General features: G+C 42.8%; 1 protein-coding gene across 1 annotated transcript in view; it reads left to right on the top strand.

Moving 5' to 3' along the window:
* Positions 1-20,027, top strand: part of LOC311052909 (membrane-associated guanylate kinase, WW and PDZ domain-containing protein 1-like) — a gene marked incomplete at its 5' end in the record, with an annotated part of 191,782 nt that overhangs the window by 94,230 nt on the left and 77,525 nt on the right. Inside the window, 2 exons of the mRNA XM_084068210.1 lie at positions 11,094-11,213; positions 16,755-16,994. Coding sequence (XP_083924336.1) covers positions 11,094-11,213; positions 16,755-16,994 — 360 coding nt within the window. The remainder of the gene's footprint in view (positions 1-11,093; positions 11,214-16,754; positions 16,995-20,027) is intronic.

Below are 20,027 nucleotides of genomic sequence, written 5' to 3'. Positions count from 1 at the left end.
GAATTTGAAGAAATATACATTGTGAGGACCGTTTTCCTGGTCCTCACAAGACTGGATGGATGTTTTATAGTTAAAAGAAACATTTTTTAGAGATAAGTTTACAATTAGAAAAACATTCAGGTCAGTATTAGACATTTAGAGGTTAGGTTTAGGGATTGGAATTACAGTTAAACATGATTTATACTTAGTTGCACGCCAGTGTCATGCACCGAAAAATAGCTGATCTATAAGCTCACAACGCGTCGTGCTGCGACGCGTTGCCCATGTATGTTGTAGGGCATGCTGGACCTCACAGCCGTTTGCTAAGAAATGCTCTGCTCAGTCTCTGTGGGTGGCCTCCTGGCCGGGCTCCTCCTTCGTCTCACCAGGTCCAGGACCTGAGCGCTGTACCAGATCCTCTGCACCATCCCGATCCAAACATTTCCTTCTGGAAATATATATATATATATTATTTTAATGAGATTTTTTTTTACTCAAATCTGTGCTTCTGGGGGTCCCTGCAACAAAATATTTTGAGATGGGGGTCGGGGGCCAATTACATATAATTTTGGGGGTCCTTGACATGAAAAGGTTTGAGCATCACTGATATAGAAACGTATGTTTGTCAGAATACTGTTGGGATTTAGTAGCGATTTTTTAGAATCGGCTTCAGGTCTTAATGGGCTAAATAAACATTGTCTGTGTTGTCCAAAACTGTTACTTTACAGGATTCAAATTCAAAAGTAGCAAACGTAGCAGATCTACTTGTAAGCTCTGCTATTTTTTGATACATTTGTGTGACGCTGTAGTATGATCAAGTAGGGTGTTAATTTGCGAAAATACACAACAAGTTAGAATATGGAGATCCCTGGCACAAAACATTTTCAAATAGGGGTCCGCAGCCAAATATATATCAATTTAGTGGTCCTTGGCATGAAAAAGGTTGAAAACCACTGCTATGGGGGATTTGCTTAAGCATTCCCTGAATATATGCTTAGCAGGCTGCTGCGACAAAATTCAGGGAATATTCTCCCAAGAGTGGAGCTTTAACACCAAGCTTGACTGTATTCCATTTGTTGCAATCAATGGTTAAATCTACTTTGACGTGAGTGTTTCTGATTGAAATAGTTGTGGGCAGTGGTGGAAAAAGTACTCAAATTCTTTACTTAAGTAAAAGTACCAATACTGCAATATAAAAATACTCTGTTACAAGTAAAAGTCCCAAATAAAACATTTACTTGAGTAAAAGTACAACATTATTGGCATCAAAATGTACTTAAAGTACCAAAAGTAAAAGTACTAAATATTTGAAAATAGCCGATCTACAAGCTCACAACGCGTCGCGATGCGACGCGTTGTAAGCTTGTAGATCTGCTATTTTCAAATAGCCTATGTATAAAATAGGGCTAAAGTGGTTAATGTATGTTTCATTATATCATAGTTTATATCTGAAAAGTAACTAGTACTAAAGTTTTCAAATAATTGTAGTGGAGTAAAGGTACAATATTTGCCTCTGAGATGTAGTGGAGTAGAAGTAAAAGTATTGGAAATTGGAAATACTCAACTTAAGTACAAATACCTCAAAATTATACTTAAGTACAGTACTTAAGTAAATGTACTTAGTTACTTTCCACCACTGGTGGGGTCCATGGGCCTTGAGGATTGTTTGAAATATATACGCTAGCGGTCCCAAAAGCTCCAAAAGTGTTTGAGAAGCGGTGCTTTACACAATCAGAAGGATTAGTGTTAATGAGGCAGCTAGCGTTTGGTTGGGTGTGGGCTCTAGGAGCACAGCGGTCCAGAATTAGAGCTCTATCTGTGTGTGCTGTGCTGTGTGGGGACTGGCCTGGAATAACAAGTCCATTCCCCCCCGCTCAGCACACACACACACAGAGGCCCTGTTCCACCAAAAACAACTTTGGTTCTAGAACTGGTTTCCGTTCTAGATTCTTTGGAACGTTATTGCTTTCACGGAACCGCGGCCACAAACCGGCCCGCCTTTTCCACCAGTTTTAACCCATTAAGACCGGGAACGCATCTGTGTCACTTTGTCATTTGAGCTAAAAAGCATTATTTTACACTTGTAGATCTGCTATTTTTGAAAATGTGTGCAAATCTTTGAATATATATATTCTTTTAAAGCGAACATTAACTCAAATCTTTGCTTCTGGGGGGTCCCTGGAACAAAATATTTTGAGGTGGGGGTCCGCGGCCAAATTCATATCATTTTGGGGGTCCTTGACATGAAAAAGTTTGAAAACCACTGATATAGAAACATACGTTTTTCAGAAAACCTTTAGTCAGAACCATTGTGATTGGGGGCGGTATAGCTGAATGGTTAGAGAGCCCGCCTGCATGGGATAGCCTTTTTCGCTTGCTTATGCCATTGTTTATATGACTTCAACATCTTCCAACCATGTAGAATAGTGACACGCCCACTTTGGTTCCCAGTTCAGGGCTAGAAAAAACAAGTATTTTTGTGGTTCCAGTTACGAACCAACTTTTTAGGGTTCTGAGACCAATTCATTGTCAGTGGAAACACTCTGAACTGGTGCAAAATTAGCCATTAGCCAATTTGAATATAGGATTTTGTGCTGTTGCAGTTTTTGTTTACAACATAAATGTAATTTGTATTTATTATGCTCTTACGTTCTATGCCAAAAACACAGTAGAATACATGAATCTGTTTGTATGACAGGTAATTGTCAAGTAAAACGATGGTGACGGCTCTAGTTGTTAGGGAACATGGAGACTGGCGTATAGAATGTTGACGCTTGGTAACTAAACACAGTGCATGTTGAAGGTTTGCTTCTCATCATCAGGTGCGTCTGTAGCTTTAGGCTCTGCTGCTTCTCTGAACAAGAAGCAGAGGCTACAACTGAACACTTCAAAGAGAAACAACATAACACACACACACACACACACACACACACACACACACACACACACACACACACACACACTCATCACCATATATAACATACACATATTTGCTGTTAGAAATACCAGTTACATGTCATGTAGGCAAGGATAGCTTTGTGTCGATTATTTTGAAACAGTGAACAAGCAATTATTTTTCAGGATTTTGCAGTCTCTTGGTATAAACCTTCGGGGGACAAATAGCAGCCATTTTTCAAAAAGAAATAGTAAATAGTATACAAAAAGCAGCTGTTAAAACAAAAACGTGTTTAAAAGTTGCTGCTCCGTTCATCACTGTTGCCATGTCTGCTTATTATAAGTGACTTTGGGCTTGTTTTCCCTTTGAAGTCGATTGTAAATAACGGTAGTTGCGGATTTTTTTGGTTGTTGTTGGGCTCGTTTCTAAAGTGTAGTTGCTTATTTGGGCTTGTTTCCTAATGTTGTTTAAGCCTGTGGTTCTCAAACATTTTCATGTCAAGAACCCCCCACATTAATATGTATTTGACCGCGGACCCCCATTTGAAAATATTTTGTGCCAGGGACAAGATTACAAGATTTTAAGAAATTATTCAAAATATTTATTTGAAATATTTACTTTTTCCTTGAAAATAGCAGATCTACAAGCTCACAACGCGTCACAACACATTTTCAAATAGCCCGGTAAAACCGTGTGGGATCGTGTGGCCTAGTCATGTGGGCTTGTTTTTGTAGACCTGGTTGCTTATTTCTCTTGCAAAATCTGGCAACACTCACTGCCATTCATATGTACAGTAGTTCTACGTCTGAGGTCAACTCGGTACAGATAGTAGTGATTAATAGTCCTTAAAGGTGGTTGTATTCCATTGTGTATTCCATGGGACGCGTTCACTCTCATCTCTGTTTTCAAAGACTGAATCCATACAGGGACATAAGCTGTGTTATGTCCCTCAGACAGAGATTGTCATGCTTACAGGAATGCAGGTCTTTGTTATGGTCACTGAAACATTTATAGAGGAGCAGTAACATGATATGTGTCTGGCCTACATTGATTCACACTGTGTGTACGTACCTTATATTACACTAAACGCTATGGTTACCGCCACATGAGCGCATGAGGAGGACACACTGGTGCAAGAAGTAGTCCCATTTTTATCAATACCACAACTATAGAAATACTGTTACATGTAAACAGTCCTGCTTGCAACATTTTACTTAAAAGTATTGTTCACCCAAAAAATACTTATTTTCTATCAATTACACCCCCATGAAAGCCTTGAATTCATGGAGATTTTTTTTATCGCATTCCTAAGCCAATAATTCAATGACTGGCGGAAAGATGCTAATGTCTCCGAGACGTAAAGACTCAAAGTTGAGTCTCCTACCGGAGCCACCGCCGGTCATGAAATTATTGGCTTAGGAATGCGGCAAAAACAAAAAAAAGTAATCGATAGAAAAAAAGTCATTTTGGGGGTGAACTATACCTTTAAAGTAGCACTATGTAACTTTCCTCTTCTATCCTGGATTTGAACCCGGTTTCTTGCACAAGTACTGAATTTGTTTTTACCATTGAGCTAATAGAGCTTGCCTGCTTGCTCAGGGGATAAATTGAATCTTGACCATCAGGCTAACATTTGTGTCAGATCCTGTGTGACACAGGATCTGACACGAATTTTAACCTGATGGTCAAGATTCAATTTCAGGCTGTGTCTAGGTGACACATGACCTTTGACACGATCTAAATGTCTCAATAGAAGAGCAGGGAGACACAATACAACCACCCCAATTGTATAAGTTATATTGTATTAGCATACTCTGACTACCATACATACATATCATATATTTTATTCATTAACAAAACGTTACAATAGTGCTGCTTTAATATGTGTGTTGTATTAATAATCTAAATCTACATAGTAACTAAGCTGTCAAATATTTGTTGAAATATTTGCCTCTGATTTAGAAAAGTTTTGGGGGAAAAGGAAATACTTTAGGAAAATAAAACTACCTCACAATTGAGACAAGTGTCTCAGAGGAGGGCTGTGGACAGTTCAGAAACCCGCCTACCAGTGACATCATCGATTGGGGATTCAAGCTGATAGAAACTGCAGGATTTCTATTCCTGGAAAGTTAGCATGCTATAATAGAAGTCAATGTTCTCACAAAAAAACCCTGCCTAATGATGATGTCACTGGTAGCCGGGTTTCTGAAGTGTCCACAGCCCTCCTATGAGACACAGATCGAGTGGGGAAAAATGTATCATTTTATCATGAGAATTAGTGAGGACCAATTATATGAAGATAGGGTGAAAATGTGTGAAGTCGACCTTCAAGTGTGGTACAATTATAGATTCTACATTCAAGATTTTTTTAGTTTTTCATTGATTTATTGATTGATTACTTGTTAACATGCTTATTAACAGTGCAGGTAGTACAGTCAAAGGTTTTTCTAAATGCGAGAGGCTATATCATCATAATGGCTCCGCTGTCACGCCGCAGTGTGTCTACGTAGGTGGTGCACCTCCTACTGGCTCCACTGTGACACTGCAGTGTGTCTACGTAGGTGGTGCACCTCCTACTGGCTCCACTGTGACACTGCAGTGTGTCTACGTAGGTGGTGCACCTCCTACTGGCTCCGCTGTCATGCCACAGTGGATCTACAAACAGTAGGTGGTGCACCTCTTTTCCCTCCCGGCTTTGCCCTGGTTGGCTCCCACACCGTCCGTTTGCTCGCCGCTGGTTCCAGGTGCCTGAGGCAGTGCCCTACCCGCAAGATGCCCCCCTGTAGAGGACCACATTTCTGATGTGGTCCGTCCATGTGACCAGTGCGTTAGGGTCCATGTCTCAGCCCCATACAGCAGTACTGACTCCACTGTGAGGGTCCATGTCTCAGCCCCATACAGCAGTACTGACTCCACTGTGAGGGTCCATGTCTCAGCTCCATACAGCAGTACTGACTCCACTGTGAGGGACCATGTCTCAGCTCCATACAGCAGTACTGACTCCACTGTGAGGGTCCATGTCTCAGCCCCCATACAGCAGTACTGACTCCACTGTGAGGGTCCATGTCTCAGCCCCATACAGCAGTACTGACTCCACTGTGAGGGTCCATGTCTCAGCCCCATACAGCACAGTACTGACTCCACTGTGAGGGTCCATGTCTCAGCCCCATACAGCAGTACTGACTCCACTGTGAGGGTCCATGTGTCAGCTCCATACAGCAGTACTGACTCCACTGTGAGGGTCATGTCTCAGCTCCATACAGCAGTACTGACTCCACTGTGAGGGTCCATGTCTCAGCCCCATACAGCAGTACTGACTCCACTGTGAGGGTCCATGTCTCAGCCCCATACAGCAGTACTGACTCCACTGTGAGGGTCCATGTCTCAGCCCCCATACAGCAGTACTGACTCCACTGTGAGGGTCCATGTCTCATGTGACTAGTGCCATTCTTAGCATTCTTCTGTAAACTCCATCCAGGGTATTTTCCTGCTGTTCTGTGAGGGTCCATGTCTCAGCCCCATACAGCAGTACTGACTCCACTCTGAGACAGAGCCAATATATATCAGCATTATTAGTGTGGTTGCCCAACAGGGCAACCAGACTATAGTACTCTATAGCTTTCTTCCACTTCAAGATAAACAATATTTCGAACCGCATCTCCTCCCACAGTTTTTATCCCCTAATGTTGTGCCATATATCAAAATGACCGTCTAAATCGGGAATCGTGCGCTTGTATTTTGCTAAGAGATTGGTTAAATAGTTTAATTGATATTGATTTATTAGTGCATTAAATTCACCCATCCACTTTAATGGAAAAGTGAAAAAACTCAAATTCAAGTATTTCTTTCTCAGAAACCGTAAGAGCTAGAGTTACCAGATTTGGAGGGAAAATTCATAATATTGTCCGAAATTAATGAAAAAAATATCACACCATTCGGCCTCATGGTGGCGCTATAACAGCCCCCTTTACCTTTTGGCCTGTAACTCTTGAACCGTAGGTCCGAAAATCAAAATTTCTTTTCACCTGGATTCCTTGGGTCACTACGCATCTCCCCATATAGGCCACGCCCATTTGCGTCAGGATAGATTTTTTGATATTGATTTATTTCTGCATTAAATTTCCCCATCCACTTTAATGGGAATTGCAAAAACTCCCATTCAAGTATTTTTTTCTCGGAAACCGTAAGGGCTACAGTTACAAGATTTGGAGGGGAGGTTAATAGTTTTTTGAAAAATTATTATGAAAATAATCACACCAGTCGGCCACATGGTGGCGCTATAACAGCCCCCTTTACCTTTTGGCCTATAACTCTTGAACCGTAGGTCGTAAAATCAAAATTTATTTTTCCCTGGATTCCTTGGGTCACGACGCATCTTCCCATATAGGCCACGCCCATTTGCGTCAGGATAGATTTTCCGCCATTTTGAATTTTCTTCAAAACACACTTTTTGCTCCTTTTCCTTCAATTTTTTTCCAAATCTCACACAAATCGGTACACGTGATCTATGGACCCATGCGATAAACCTATCCAAGCGGCATTTTGATAGTCCGTACCGTCCGTCCGTAAATGGCTTAGCGGGAGGGGCCCGTTTGACCAAAAATGCCATAAATCACGAACGAAACGTCCGGTCAATCCCACATTTGAATCACATGTCGAGGGTGCTATACTAAACCAATCCCCAGAAGCATTTCCACTTTGATCCATAGGGGGCGCCACGAATGCTCGAAATGTAACCGTTTGATGCAAAAACATGATTTTTGGGGGATCGATCCTCTCAAAATGAAACGCAGGCGATCTCAGGAGTGACGTGACGATGTAATTGGCGCAGTCTCCGACGGTATTCCTCCCGGCGTATTACTGGAGTCCCGACGGCGTCGGCGCAACCACACTCTGCAATTTCCCCGGAATTGCGACGCGTCTAGTTGTTATTATTATAGTCCATACTGTCCCCGGACCTGACGCTTGTTTCACGCGCATGGTCTGGCAACACCGGAGCCATGATCTGAGACGGAGCACCTACCTACCTAACCTCTTGCCCATCGGCTATTTTTTACTATTTAGGATTTTTAGTTTTTTGTGTGTGTGTGTGTGTGAGAAAGTGAAAATAGTTGAAGGACTACTTCACCCATTTTCAACTTGTCTTCATATAATTCGTCCTCACTAATGCTCATTATAATATGGGACCAATTATGTCCACCCCGCCCCCGTGTGTGGACGACACTCATGTGCGTGTGATGTCATGTCATGTGATGTGTGTGTGTGTGTGTGTGTGTGTGTGTGTGTGTGTGTGTGTGCGGTCACAGATGGGTTACAACTCCCATCAGCCATCTGGTAGGTGTGGAAACTCTTCTTGTCTGTGTGTCTTTTGTGAAGTGTGTGTGTGTGTGTGTGTGTGTGTGTGTGTGTGTGTGTGTGTGTGTGTGTGTGTGTGTGTGTGTGTGTGTGTGTGTGTGTGTGTGTGTGTGTGAGAGAGTCTCTTGTGAAAGACAGACTCAAACAATGGCGTCCCGTCAGCATTGTCTGCCGGGGGGGGGGGGGGGGGACAGCACAGCACCCTTCTGTCACAATGCGTCTCTGCTGTGTGGAAACCTCATACGTCCAAAACTGTTACTTTTCAGGATTCAAATTCAAAAAGCAGAAAAAAATAAAAGACTTAGTGTAGGGCATGGGTCATCAACAGGGGGTCCTCACAGTTACTACAGGGGGGCAAATATTTTTGTGATAGGAACTTTTTTGTTGTTTTTACATTAGCCTCGATCTCCAGACTTTTATTTTTTTATTTTTGCTAAAAAAATAAGAGCCTGGACCAACCAGTTGATGTTCCGGGCATAGGAAGTGTTTCATTTCCCCAACCAACCAGAGTGCAGTGGGCGTCGCTCCAAATGTTGTGACGTCAGGGCTCTCAATGCTACACATTGGGGAGGAGGAGGAGGAGGGGCGCGGGGCATGGGTGGGGGCTGACAGACAGATCGGTGAACCAATAGGATCCGGCGGAAGTTTTCTCCGCAGATTTTGAACCCGCCCGTCTAGACATGATATCAGACAGGCTAGGGCATTAACCACCTGAACCCTAGCATCACTATTCTGGGGTGAACATTCTCCCGAAAATAGCAGATCTACAAATCGTCTATTTTTTGGTGAAGAGATTTGATATAGAAGGAAAAAAGAGCACAGAGCCCAAGTTCAAGTTTACTAGGTATTGAGGGTTTAAGTGGTTAGTAGATCTGCAAACAATTAGTATTTTAACATTTGGTACTGTAGTTACATTCTGATTCTGTCGGGTGGAAACCTTTATATGTCCCAAACGGTTACATTTCAGGATTAAAATTTAAAAATTGCAAAAATAGCCGATCTACAAGGTCGAAACGCGTTGCTTCGTGCTGCATTTCGAGCTTGTAGATCGGCTACTTTTGATGCTTTTGTGTGACGCTGTAGGATGATCAAGGTGCGGTCATTTACGAAAAAACACCAAAAGTTAGAAAATGGATATAAGAGGTTTCTGCCCGACAACAACGATTATGTACTTTTAGTACATTTTGAGTAACATTTTGAATACAGGACTTACAACAGAGTATTTCTATATTGCGGTATTGCTACTTTTACTTAAGGAAAAAGTCTTTAAGTACTTCTTTTGTCCCTGCTACAAAGCAACACACCGCCACAGTCCGCTAATCATTAACTCCAATGGGGGATCAGTGTGGAGGTCGTTAACCTAGCAATTAACATTTTTTGACACTAGTCCACCTTTTGAGAGAAGACGTGTGTGTGTGTGTGTGTGTGTGTGTGTGTGTGTGTGTGTGTGTGTGTGTGTGTGTGTGTGTGTGTGTGTGTGTGCGTGTGGCAGTTTGCTGTGCCAGGCAGTGATGTCACAGACTTTTTTTAATTTCCTGTTTGCTGTCATCATCAGCCGTTATACTGTATGTCTTGATGAATTGAATATAGGACCACAATGCAAACAAGTTCAACCTATCAAAAAAACAGGTCTACTTCACTAGGTCTAGAGGGTTTAACCTTATAAGACCTGAAGCCGATTCTACAAATGTCTCCTAAATCCTAACAGTTTTCTGAAAAAAACGTATGTTTCTGTATCAGCGGTGCTCAAACTTTTTCATGTCAAGGACCCCCAAAATGTATATGTATTTGGCCGCCGACCCCCCATCTCAAAATGTTTTGTTCCAGGGACCCCCAGAAGCAAAGATTTGAGTTACAAATGTTCGCTTTGAAAAAAAAACATATTCAAAGATTTGCACACATTTTCACGATTTTTCAAAAATAGCAGATCTACAAGCTCGTAGCGCGGCACTCGCTACGAGCTTGTATATCTGCTATTTTTGAATAGCCAAAGTGTAAAATAATTGCTTCTTCCATGCTAGCATGGAAGAAGCAATCGGGAATGTAATAGTTAACCTTTCACAATTTAGATGGAAAGTGACAAATGTTCTTCGGGAGTTTTGAACCCACAATATTCCAATTATGAACCCTTGATTTATCATTTGAGCCATGGTTTGTACTCCTGACTCATATGCCATGCTAGCATGCAACATGCAATTGAGGATGTAATGATTAACTGAGAATGTAATACTTCACCCACCTTTGAGAATTTAGACGGAGAGTGATTTTTTTCCTTCTGGAGTTTTGGTCCTTAAACTTTCTGTTTATAAACCACTGATTTAATGTTTGAGCCACACTGGCATTGAAGATGCAACCGAGAATGTAATATTTAACCCACCTTTTAGAATCTAGATAGAGTGATGATAATGTTCTTCATGTGAGTTCTTCATATCTTAGTGTAGTTCAAATTAAAAAAGTAACACAGATGCGTTCCAGGTCTTAAAGGGTTAAGTGGGTTTAAGTGGTAAAGATTTCACAGCGTAATGTGATAGATATGACATTAGCCTTGGAGTGTCTTACAGTATGTGACAGGCTCTGCTTTCCTTGTTTCTAGTGCCAGCTGATAAAACCAAACCACCGCTATCCATTACGCCAATTACAGTGACTGCTATCGAAAGTATAGTCGTTCTGCCAGCTTCACAGCTCCGTCTGTGAGCTTGTAGATCGGCTATAGCCGCGGCCGCGCGGCGACACCATCCATCCTAAGACGGAACGCATGAATCATGCATTATTAGGACGTTCAGCGGAGGAAGATTGGAAGAGTGTAGGAAATGACCCGATAACTTATCTAACTGATTTTTTTCCTCTTTGGTTTTGTGTGCAGGTACGACCCGGGCTCCGCGAGACGCAGAGGTTCCAGGGGTGGATTACAACTTCCTGTCTGTGGAGGAGTTTCTAGAGCTTGAGGAGAGAGGAACGCTGCTGGAGATAGGAACTTATGAAGGTTAGTTCATCCTCACATTCACAGTGTATAGGCGTTTAGCGGACGCTCTCAATCCAGAGCGATTTGCAGTGAGCAAGCTAAACACGAGGTAATACATCAAATGCATAGAAATAGTTATCTAGGATCGCAGTTAAGCTATGCTCACATTGACCCTTGAACTCATTCAGTGCCAATGAAATAAAAAAATCACACCCTGTGTGAAGAGAGTGGTGCCTTTGATGAGCCCCGTATTGATGTTGTCATCAATGTTTGTTTATTGGACATACATACATACGGACGGACACACGGACAAAGTCAGATATAGGAGTGGTTGGCACCACTCAAACATTAATTACGAACTGTGCCAGCCAAAAATACATAGTAAAAAAAAAGTGCACAGGAGCTGAGATACAGTCTTTTTCAGTAATAAGTTAAACAAGAAGTGAATGAAGCAGCAAATATTCAAATGATGATATCTTGGGTTCTGATTTTTTTTTTTCCAAAATCAATCGACGCGTTGTGAGCTTGTAGATTTGCTATTTGAAACATTTTGCCAGCCAAAAATGCATTGTAAAAAAAGTGAGTTAACAGACTGACTTTAACAGTAGAACTAGTTGGCTATTAGTTGCACATGGATTAATCCATTAAGACCAGGAAAGCATCTCTGTGTCATTTTAAGATTTCTTTGGCTATTAAAAAATAGCAGATATACAAGCCCATCAGGGACACAGAGAGCATTGGGGAACCAAGGGGAACACGTGTACACACGCACAGCAGCGCGTGTGCATGCATGTGTGCCCCGAGCGCGCTCGTTTTTTTCCCCCTTTTATTTCGGGTTTTTCTTACTTTAATAAGGTTAATTCGGTACAAAAAAATGTACTCCATGAAGTGTAGATGTGTGGCAAAAAGGAATCGTCTCTCAGTGTTAAGATTAAAGGGTATTCAAACTATTGTGCTCAAACTAGCAATAGAATACAGGTTCAATCTTCATAGATATTCATAAAAACAAAAGGTTAAATAAAGCCTCAACCTGCAATTTCTTCAACTGGTTGGCTGTAAAGAATCATAATTCTTCGTATTGTGCTAATTGTTTATGAAACACAACGCTAGTGTGTGTGTGCATGGGGGGCTTTACTGTCACGCTCCTTTCACAAATCACAGATTAGGACATGGTGACAAGATTGTTCGGTTGTGAGAATACATTTTTTTGCTTTATTAATTTGCTTTTATAAAAGAGCTGTGAAGTGATGTGAAACTATAAACCGCCTGTCGGTCTGTCTGTGTGTGAGTAGAGGTAGAGGAAACCTTTTCGGGCACATGATTGATGAATCAGCCATTTTTCCTATGATCACCCAGCAGAGTTCATCAATGTGTCTTGGCCTTGGCATTTTTTTATTTTTTTACATAACTATTAGGTTTTCCTCAGAATACGTATGACATTCATTCACATCTCCATGCCTGAAGAAGGTGTACGACCTAAAGCTTGCTAAAAAAATGTAAGAAAGAAGATTTTGGCACAGTTTTGAGTGTGCAGAGGCCTCTTTTTATTGATACTTCCAGTGGTTCTCAAAGTGCCAGAAGGTCTGAGTCCTTGCTTTCACAACATGAGAATTTTCTGTCACAAAATGACTTTTTTTTGTACAGCTGTATGTGTCACTGTGGTGTACAATGAAAAGATGACTTTACATAAAACAATTCACCACATTAATTATTTGGATTTCATAAGAAGGGGCATAATAGGGACAAGGACTGACAGATACAGATATCTCCATATATGGGCATCAAAGGTACAACGACTGACAGCTCCATATATGGGAATATCAGCATGCTCATATATGGGCATATGCTGATGACATCAGGGATCTCCATATATGGGCATAAAAGGGACAAGGACTGACCGATACAGAGATCTCCATATATGGAGACTGGTGGCAGACAGACTGACTGTGTCACATGACCTGGGGGGTGGTTGTGTTGTCCATTGAGGACATGGTATCGCCGGGCAGGATTGAGGATCCTTGGTGACGCTTTAGAGTGTGGATGACGAGGGGAGACGGATTCAGGAGACGGCGGGTCACTTCACATCTGCCCAACGCACTCTGATTGGAACTCTGTCTGTGTGTGTGTGTGTGGGGGGGGGGGGGGGGGGGGGTACTGTGCACTTGTATTACTGTAGCTTTCTTGTGAGGACCAAATATTCCCGCAAATATAGTAGTATTTGAGAAATAGACATTGTGAAAAGATTGAGCTTGGTGTTAGGATTAGGCATTTAGATTTATAGTTGCGTGCCTGTGTTGTGCACCGGAAATAGCAGATCTACAAGCTCACAACACAGATCTACAAGCTCACAACACAGATCAACAAACTCACAAACCCTAAAGCCTGAGTACAACCCAGGCTTTAGATTGTGGTTTTAAAAAATGCAAAGACAGGTAAAAAATGGCATTTATACAATTGCCATAAAAGTTGATGTCCTCACGAGTACAGTAATACTGTGTGTGTGTGTGTGTGTGTGTGTGTGTGTGTGTGTGTGTGTGTGTGTGTGTGTGTGTGTGTGTGTGTGTGTGTGTGTGTGTGTGTGTGTGTGTGTGTGTGTGTGTGTGTGTGTGTGTGTGTGTGTGTGTGTGTGTGTGTGTGTGTGTGTGTGTGTTGGCACATTGCTGCCTTCCCTGCAGACAATGTCAAATACCTGACCACAGGCGCTATGCTCATCCCTGCCAACAGGAGGCAGCGTGACTCAGATCACCACATGCAGTAAACATTCACAGTCCTTCGATGATTCAATCAGAACCTCTCTTTGATCATAGAGCTCACTTTCCATCAGATTTACAGAGAATTTGTGAATGTTTGTGTAGTTTACCAATACATACTTGGACGAGTCGAGTAAAAGAGCAACTTTCAACCCATTTTCAACCTTATCTTCATATCGTTCCTGTCTGGCAGAAACCTCTTATTCTAGTGTTGATTTTGACAGCAAATTTTGATTTAGTTTTAGTCATAGTCTTTTGAATCAAATTCCTTTTAGTTTTAGTCACATTTTAGTCACCTGAAATGTTTTAGTTTTTGTCTAGTTTTAGTCGACTAAATATCATAAGATTATAGTCCACTAAATCTACAGTTGATTTAGTCGACTAAAATGTATTTCGGCGGTGCCTTGATGGAGTCGTAATGGCTGATTTTACACTTGGTTGCATGCTGAAAATAGCCGATCTACAAGCTCACAACGCGTCGCGCTGCGACGCGTTGTGGGCTTGTAGATCTGCTATTTTCAGAGTGCAACACCAGAGCGCAACCAAACATAAAATGACTTAGTTAGTTAGTTCTACTGGATCTCTTCTCCACTAGATCCCTCACTAACATTTTAGTCTAGTTTTTATTTGTTGACAAAATGGTCAATATATTTAGTCTTAGTTTCAGTCATCGTAGCATTAGTTTTTATTTAGTTTTTTTGTCAGTGAAAAAAGGTAGACGACGATCATTTTCGTCATAGTTTTAGTCGACGAAATCAACACTGCGGTATTCTAACGTTGTTTTTTTTCTTCGTAAATGAATCCCCTGCTTGATCTTCCTACAGCATCACACAAAAGCATCAAAAATAGCACAGTCGCAAGCTTGCAGATCTGCTGCTTTTCCTACTTTTGAATATGAATCCTGATAAGTAACTGGTTTAGACATAATGAGGTTTCCAGAGAGAGAGAGAGAGAGAGAGAGAGAGAGAGAGAGAGAGAGAGAGAGAGAGAGAGAGAGAGAGAGAGAGAGAGAGAGAGAGAGAGAGAGAGAGAGAGAGAGAGAGAGAGAGAGAGAGAGAGAGAGAGAGAGAGAGAGAGAGAGAGAGAGAGAGAGAGAGAGAGAGAGAGAGAGAGAGAGAGAGAGAGAGAGAGAGAGAGAGAGAGAGAGAGAGAGAGAGAGAGAGAGAGAGAGAGAGAGAGAGAGAGAGAGCATGGCCATTCCATTATGCATCATTTTATAATCTAATACTATAATAAAGCCAGCAGAGCAATTATTAATATTAACCTATAACAGACTATCGTATTTTAACAGCAACAGTTTGGCCGTCAGCATCTATTTATAATAAACTCTTTGGATAACGTCAGCAGAGAAGCAATAATTAACCTATATAACAGACTATCGTATTTTAACAGTAACGGGTGTCCATCAGATATACATTGTGGAAACAGCCAGCCAATGGAGACGGTCGGGGGGCGCGGTTTGGAGTCCAGAGGCTCTCCGGGGGCGGGGTTTGCCCAAAGCACCGGTTAGTTGTCTTGAGACAACTTGTTGTGATTTGACACTTTAATAAAATTGAATTGAATTGAATTAGTTCCCAAATCACGCGTCACTGGTGGGCAGGTGTATTCACCTGTTTCCTAGGCTGTGTGTTTTCCACTTCCTGTCGATTTGATCCAATGAAATCCAATGAAACTGGTCAGATGACCAATGATATCCAATGAAATCGACAGGAAGTGGAAAACACACAGCCTAGGAAACAGGTGAATACAGTATACTGGTAATAATATGGTTGTTATGGTGCTGATGCTTCAAGCTGGTCCGTTGTGTTTGTGGTCGCCAGACAGACAGACAGACAGACAGACAGACAGACAGACAGACAGACACAACACCGCTTGCCTCGTCTCGCTCAACCCACAACATAGAGAGCTCGGCATCGCTCCATGCCAGCTGCATGCTTACTATACCACCATTTTGGGACACTGCTTTATTTCTTTATTTGAATATCTGCTTTATTTCTTTATTTGAATATCTGCTCTATTTCTCTCTGTTATCTCTGTGGGTGAGATGAGCAGACTTCCCACAGATTTATAAATCCCCTCTCTCGCTCCTCCATCTGTCTTGCTTTCACTACCCCTGTCTTTCTTATTTCCCCTACTCTCTCTCTTCCTCCCTCTGTCTGTCTGTCTGTCTGTCTGTCTGTCTGTCTGTCTGTCTGTCTGTCTGTCTCTTTCTGTCTGTCTCTTTCGCTCTCTCTCTCTCTCTCTCTCTCTCTCTCTCTGTCTGTCTGTCTGTCTGTCTGTCTGTCTGTCTGTCTGTCTGTCTGTCTGTCTGTCTGTCTGTCTGTCTGTCTGTCTGTCTGTCTGTCTGTCTGTCTGTCTGTCTGTCCGTCTGTCTGTCTCTCTCTGTCTCTGTCTGTCTGTCTGTTTGTCTCTCTCTGTATCTCTCTGTCTGTCTGTCTGTCTGTCTGTCTCTCTCTGTCTCTCTGTCTGTCTGTCTGTCTGTCTGTCTGTCTGTCTGTCTGTCTGTCTGTCTGTCTGTCTGTCTGTCTGTCTGTCTGTCTGTCTGTCTGTCTCTCTGTCTGTCTGTCTGTCTGTCTGTCTCTCTCTGTCTGTCTCTCTGTCTGTCTGTCTGTATCTCTGTCTCTCTGTCTCTCTGTCTCTCTGTCTGTCTGTCTGTCTGTCTGTATCTCTCTGTCTGTCTGTCTGTCTCTCTCTCTCTCTCTCTCTCTCTCTCTCTCTCTCTCTCTCTCTCTCTCTCTCTCTCTCTCTCTCTCTCATAGCATGCTAATGTCCCCTCTCTTCTCTTCTCTTCTCTTCTGGTCTTGTTGCCTAGGTAACTATTATGGGACCCCCAAGCCATGGCGTCATCAGCCCCCTGCCGTTGGGACAGTAATCTCAGTGTGTGAGCCCCCCGGCGGCCCCGCCCCCCCACCGCGCCGCCACTGCACCAACAACAACAACAACCCCCCCACGCGCACCAAGTCCTACAATGACATGCAACACGTTAGAGTAGCGCCCCCTGCTGACGACGATGAGGACGAGCAGGCCACGGAAATGAACAACAGTTTTACAGGTGAGCAAATCCACGACTAAGACCGGGAACGTGTCTGCGTCATTCTAAGATTTCTTTGGCTGTTCAGAAATAGCAGATACCGTAAATCCTCTTATAGTAACCCGGGCTTGTATTTGTTTCAACTGTAGTGGGCACCGGGCTTTTATTGAAAGGAGGCATACAAAAGAGAGGCCTATATTTCTATTTTTCAAACAGATCAGAATGAAAAAATCAACATTTTGTGTCAGTTTGAACCCAGTAAAATGTACTGGGTTCATTTATTGAAACCAAGTACTGTATGAAATAAACAGTGCAAGAGGCTTGTTTTCATAGACCTGGTTGCTGATTGTCTCGCAGAATCTGGCAACACTGCTAGTGGCTTAAACAGGTCATGTGACAGGTCTAAGCCAATGGGGAACCAATTTTTTTTTTTTTTTAAGCTAACATTTTATCTCCCAATATTTGATTCTGGGGGTCCCTGAAACAAAATATTTAGAGATGGGGGTCCGTGGCCACATACATTTGGGGGGGGTCTTTGTCCTTGACATGAAAAAGTTGGAGCACCACTGATATAGCAACATACTGTTAGGATTTAGAAAACGTTTTTATTTGGCTGTGGACCACCATCTCAAAATATTTTGTTCCAGGGACACCCCAGAGGCAAAGATTGGAGTTAAAAATGTTTGCTTTTAAAAAAAGAAATATATACATATTCAAAGATTTGCACACATTTTCAAGATTTTTCAAAAATAGCAGATCTACAAGCTCACAGAGCGGCACTCGTGCCGCTCTGTGAGCTTGTTGATCTGCTATTTTTGAATAGCCAAAGAAATCTTAAAATGACACAGATGCGTTCCCGGTCTTAATGGTGTGTGTGTGTGTGTGTGTGTGTGTGTGTGTGTGTGTGTGTGTGTGTGTGTGTGTGTGTGTGTGTGTGTGTGTGTGTGTGTGTGTGTGTGTGTGTGTGTGTGTGTGTGTGTGTGTGTGTGTGTGTGTGTGTGTGTGTGTGTGTATGAGACTATACAATTTCCTGGTCCTCAGAAGAGAAATAATTTTTAGGGGTTGGGGGTTAAAGTTTTCCTTATCTGACACTTAGCTGTTTGGCGATGTCACACCCTTAAAAAATAGCAGAACTACAAGCCCATAGGATAGCGCATCATAGCGCGTCGCAGCGCTGCATGCACGATTGTTTGGCTATTTCCAGCTATTTTAAATGTCGTCCTATAATCCTTAGGTCCTCACAAGTGTAGCAACACAAACGTGTGTGTGTGTGTGTGTGTGTGTGTGTGTGTGTGTGTGTGTGTGTGTGTGTGTGTGTGTGTGTGTGTGTGTGTGTGTGTGTGTGTGTGTGTGTGTGTGTGTGTGTGTGTGTGTGTGTGTGTGTGTGTGTGTGTGTGTGTGTGTGTGTGTGTGTGTGTGGGGGTATAAATGGAATGTGTTTATGCTTCTCTTCCTCTGCTGTGTGTATTGTCAGGTGTCTGGCGGTTACATCATCATGTCTTTGTTATGCTGATTTGTTATGTTTTTCGAGAGCCTTCACACACTGCCCCCTGCCTGTGAGGAGGGGCACTGTTGTTGTTGTTGTTTTGGGGGAGATAGAGAACAGTTTAAGAGAGGGGGCTGAGGGGGTCGCAAGAACCCCAAATCATGTCTGTATTCATATAAACCAGATCAGTGGATTCTCTTTTGGGGTGCAACAGTTAATTGAATCAAATCGGTTGAATGGATCACAAAACATGTCATAAATAGCCAATCTACGATCTACAATCTACAATCTTACAACGCACTTGGTGCAGTTACCCATCAACCCATTTATACAGCCAATAGAAATTGTTTGTAAGTGCATCAAGTAAGTAATGCTTCTGTGTTCATGCCAGAGGGCGCTCTCCCATAGCGAGACAACTCGCTCAGTATATATATACCGTATAGTTACAGTACGAGGCCCCGTCCGGCCCTGGCCTCGAGTAGAAATAAGACCCCGGCTGCCGGGGCTTCCTCCTCTGGCCCCAGGAGCCTAGGCGTGGGGGACCTTGCAGTTAACCCATCATAGTACTTGGAGGCCAGTCTATGACGTCACTACTATGATGACATCATATTGTTGACATCAGGGATCTCCATATACAGTTTGGGCATTAAAGGGTCACATTTCAGACCGTTACGTGGCCTGACAATCGAGCCCTATATTGCGCTTATCGGTGACTGGGCCCCTGGTGTGGCTATTCGATGACAGACCCCTGACCAGTGTTGGTGCCATGTTCGGCGCTTTAGGCTTTAGGCCACCGCTGGCCATTCAGTGTGGGCATCACACTGCCTCTGGTTCTCTGGGATACGCTACGCACACCCGAGTTTACAGCTGATTGTTCGGAAGGTTCTCGAGATATGCAAAGGACAGATACGCACACAGAGAGATTTGCATATTTATCAGTTATCAGTTAATTTATTGAAAGCAAATAGTAATAGTGCATGGCAAAACACTTAATCAACATAAAAGTAAGGCTAAACGATGACACCAAATGATATTACCGCCTACGGACAAAAGGGGAGAAATATCAGTATTTCAATAACTCAACGACTAATTACAGGAAGTAAAACACTAGTGAGCGATGTGTGAGTGTGTGAGAAGTATGTGTGGAGGTGAGAGACAAAAAGACAGGAGGACAGGCCTTGTAGAGCCTGTTAAGAGACAGACAGTTGCTATAGACAGTTTCTTGTTGTTCTGGTGCTACGGTGTGGATCTGTGCTCTGTGTTGCCCCTGTTTGTCTGCCCACTGACAGGCTTCCAGAGAGGGGCTGAATTAGCATGTTGATCACCCCCCCCCTGAAAGGCCCGCGGAAGTGGACCAGAGGACAGTGGGGGTTGGCTGAGGGTTTCTCTAACGCCTGTGAGAGGAGACTGAGGCTATAGCGGGGAGGGAGGGGGGTCAGGGGAAGCTCCTAGCAGAGAGTTTGGACTTGGGAGTTACTAAAGAAATTAGCATTTTCCTGAGCCCCCCATTCAGTGTGTTATGCCGGTGCATTAGAATTGGGTTGGAGGCTCACAGAGACTGTGGAGGG

The sequence above is a fragment of the Gymnoscopelus microlampas genome (assembly GCF_963454915.1).
Source record: "Gymnoscopelus microlampas genome assembly, chromosome: 10".
Classification (NCBI taxonomy): domain Eukaryota; kingdom Metazoa; phylum Chordata; class Actinopteri; order Myctophiformes; family Myctophidae; genus Gymnoscopelus; species Gymnoscopelus microlampas.
Note: the sequence above shows the minus strand (reverse complement) of the source record. Positions and strands in the feature narration are given on the sequence as shown.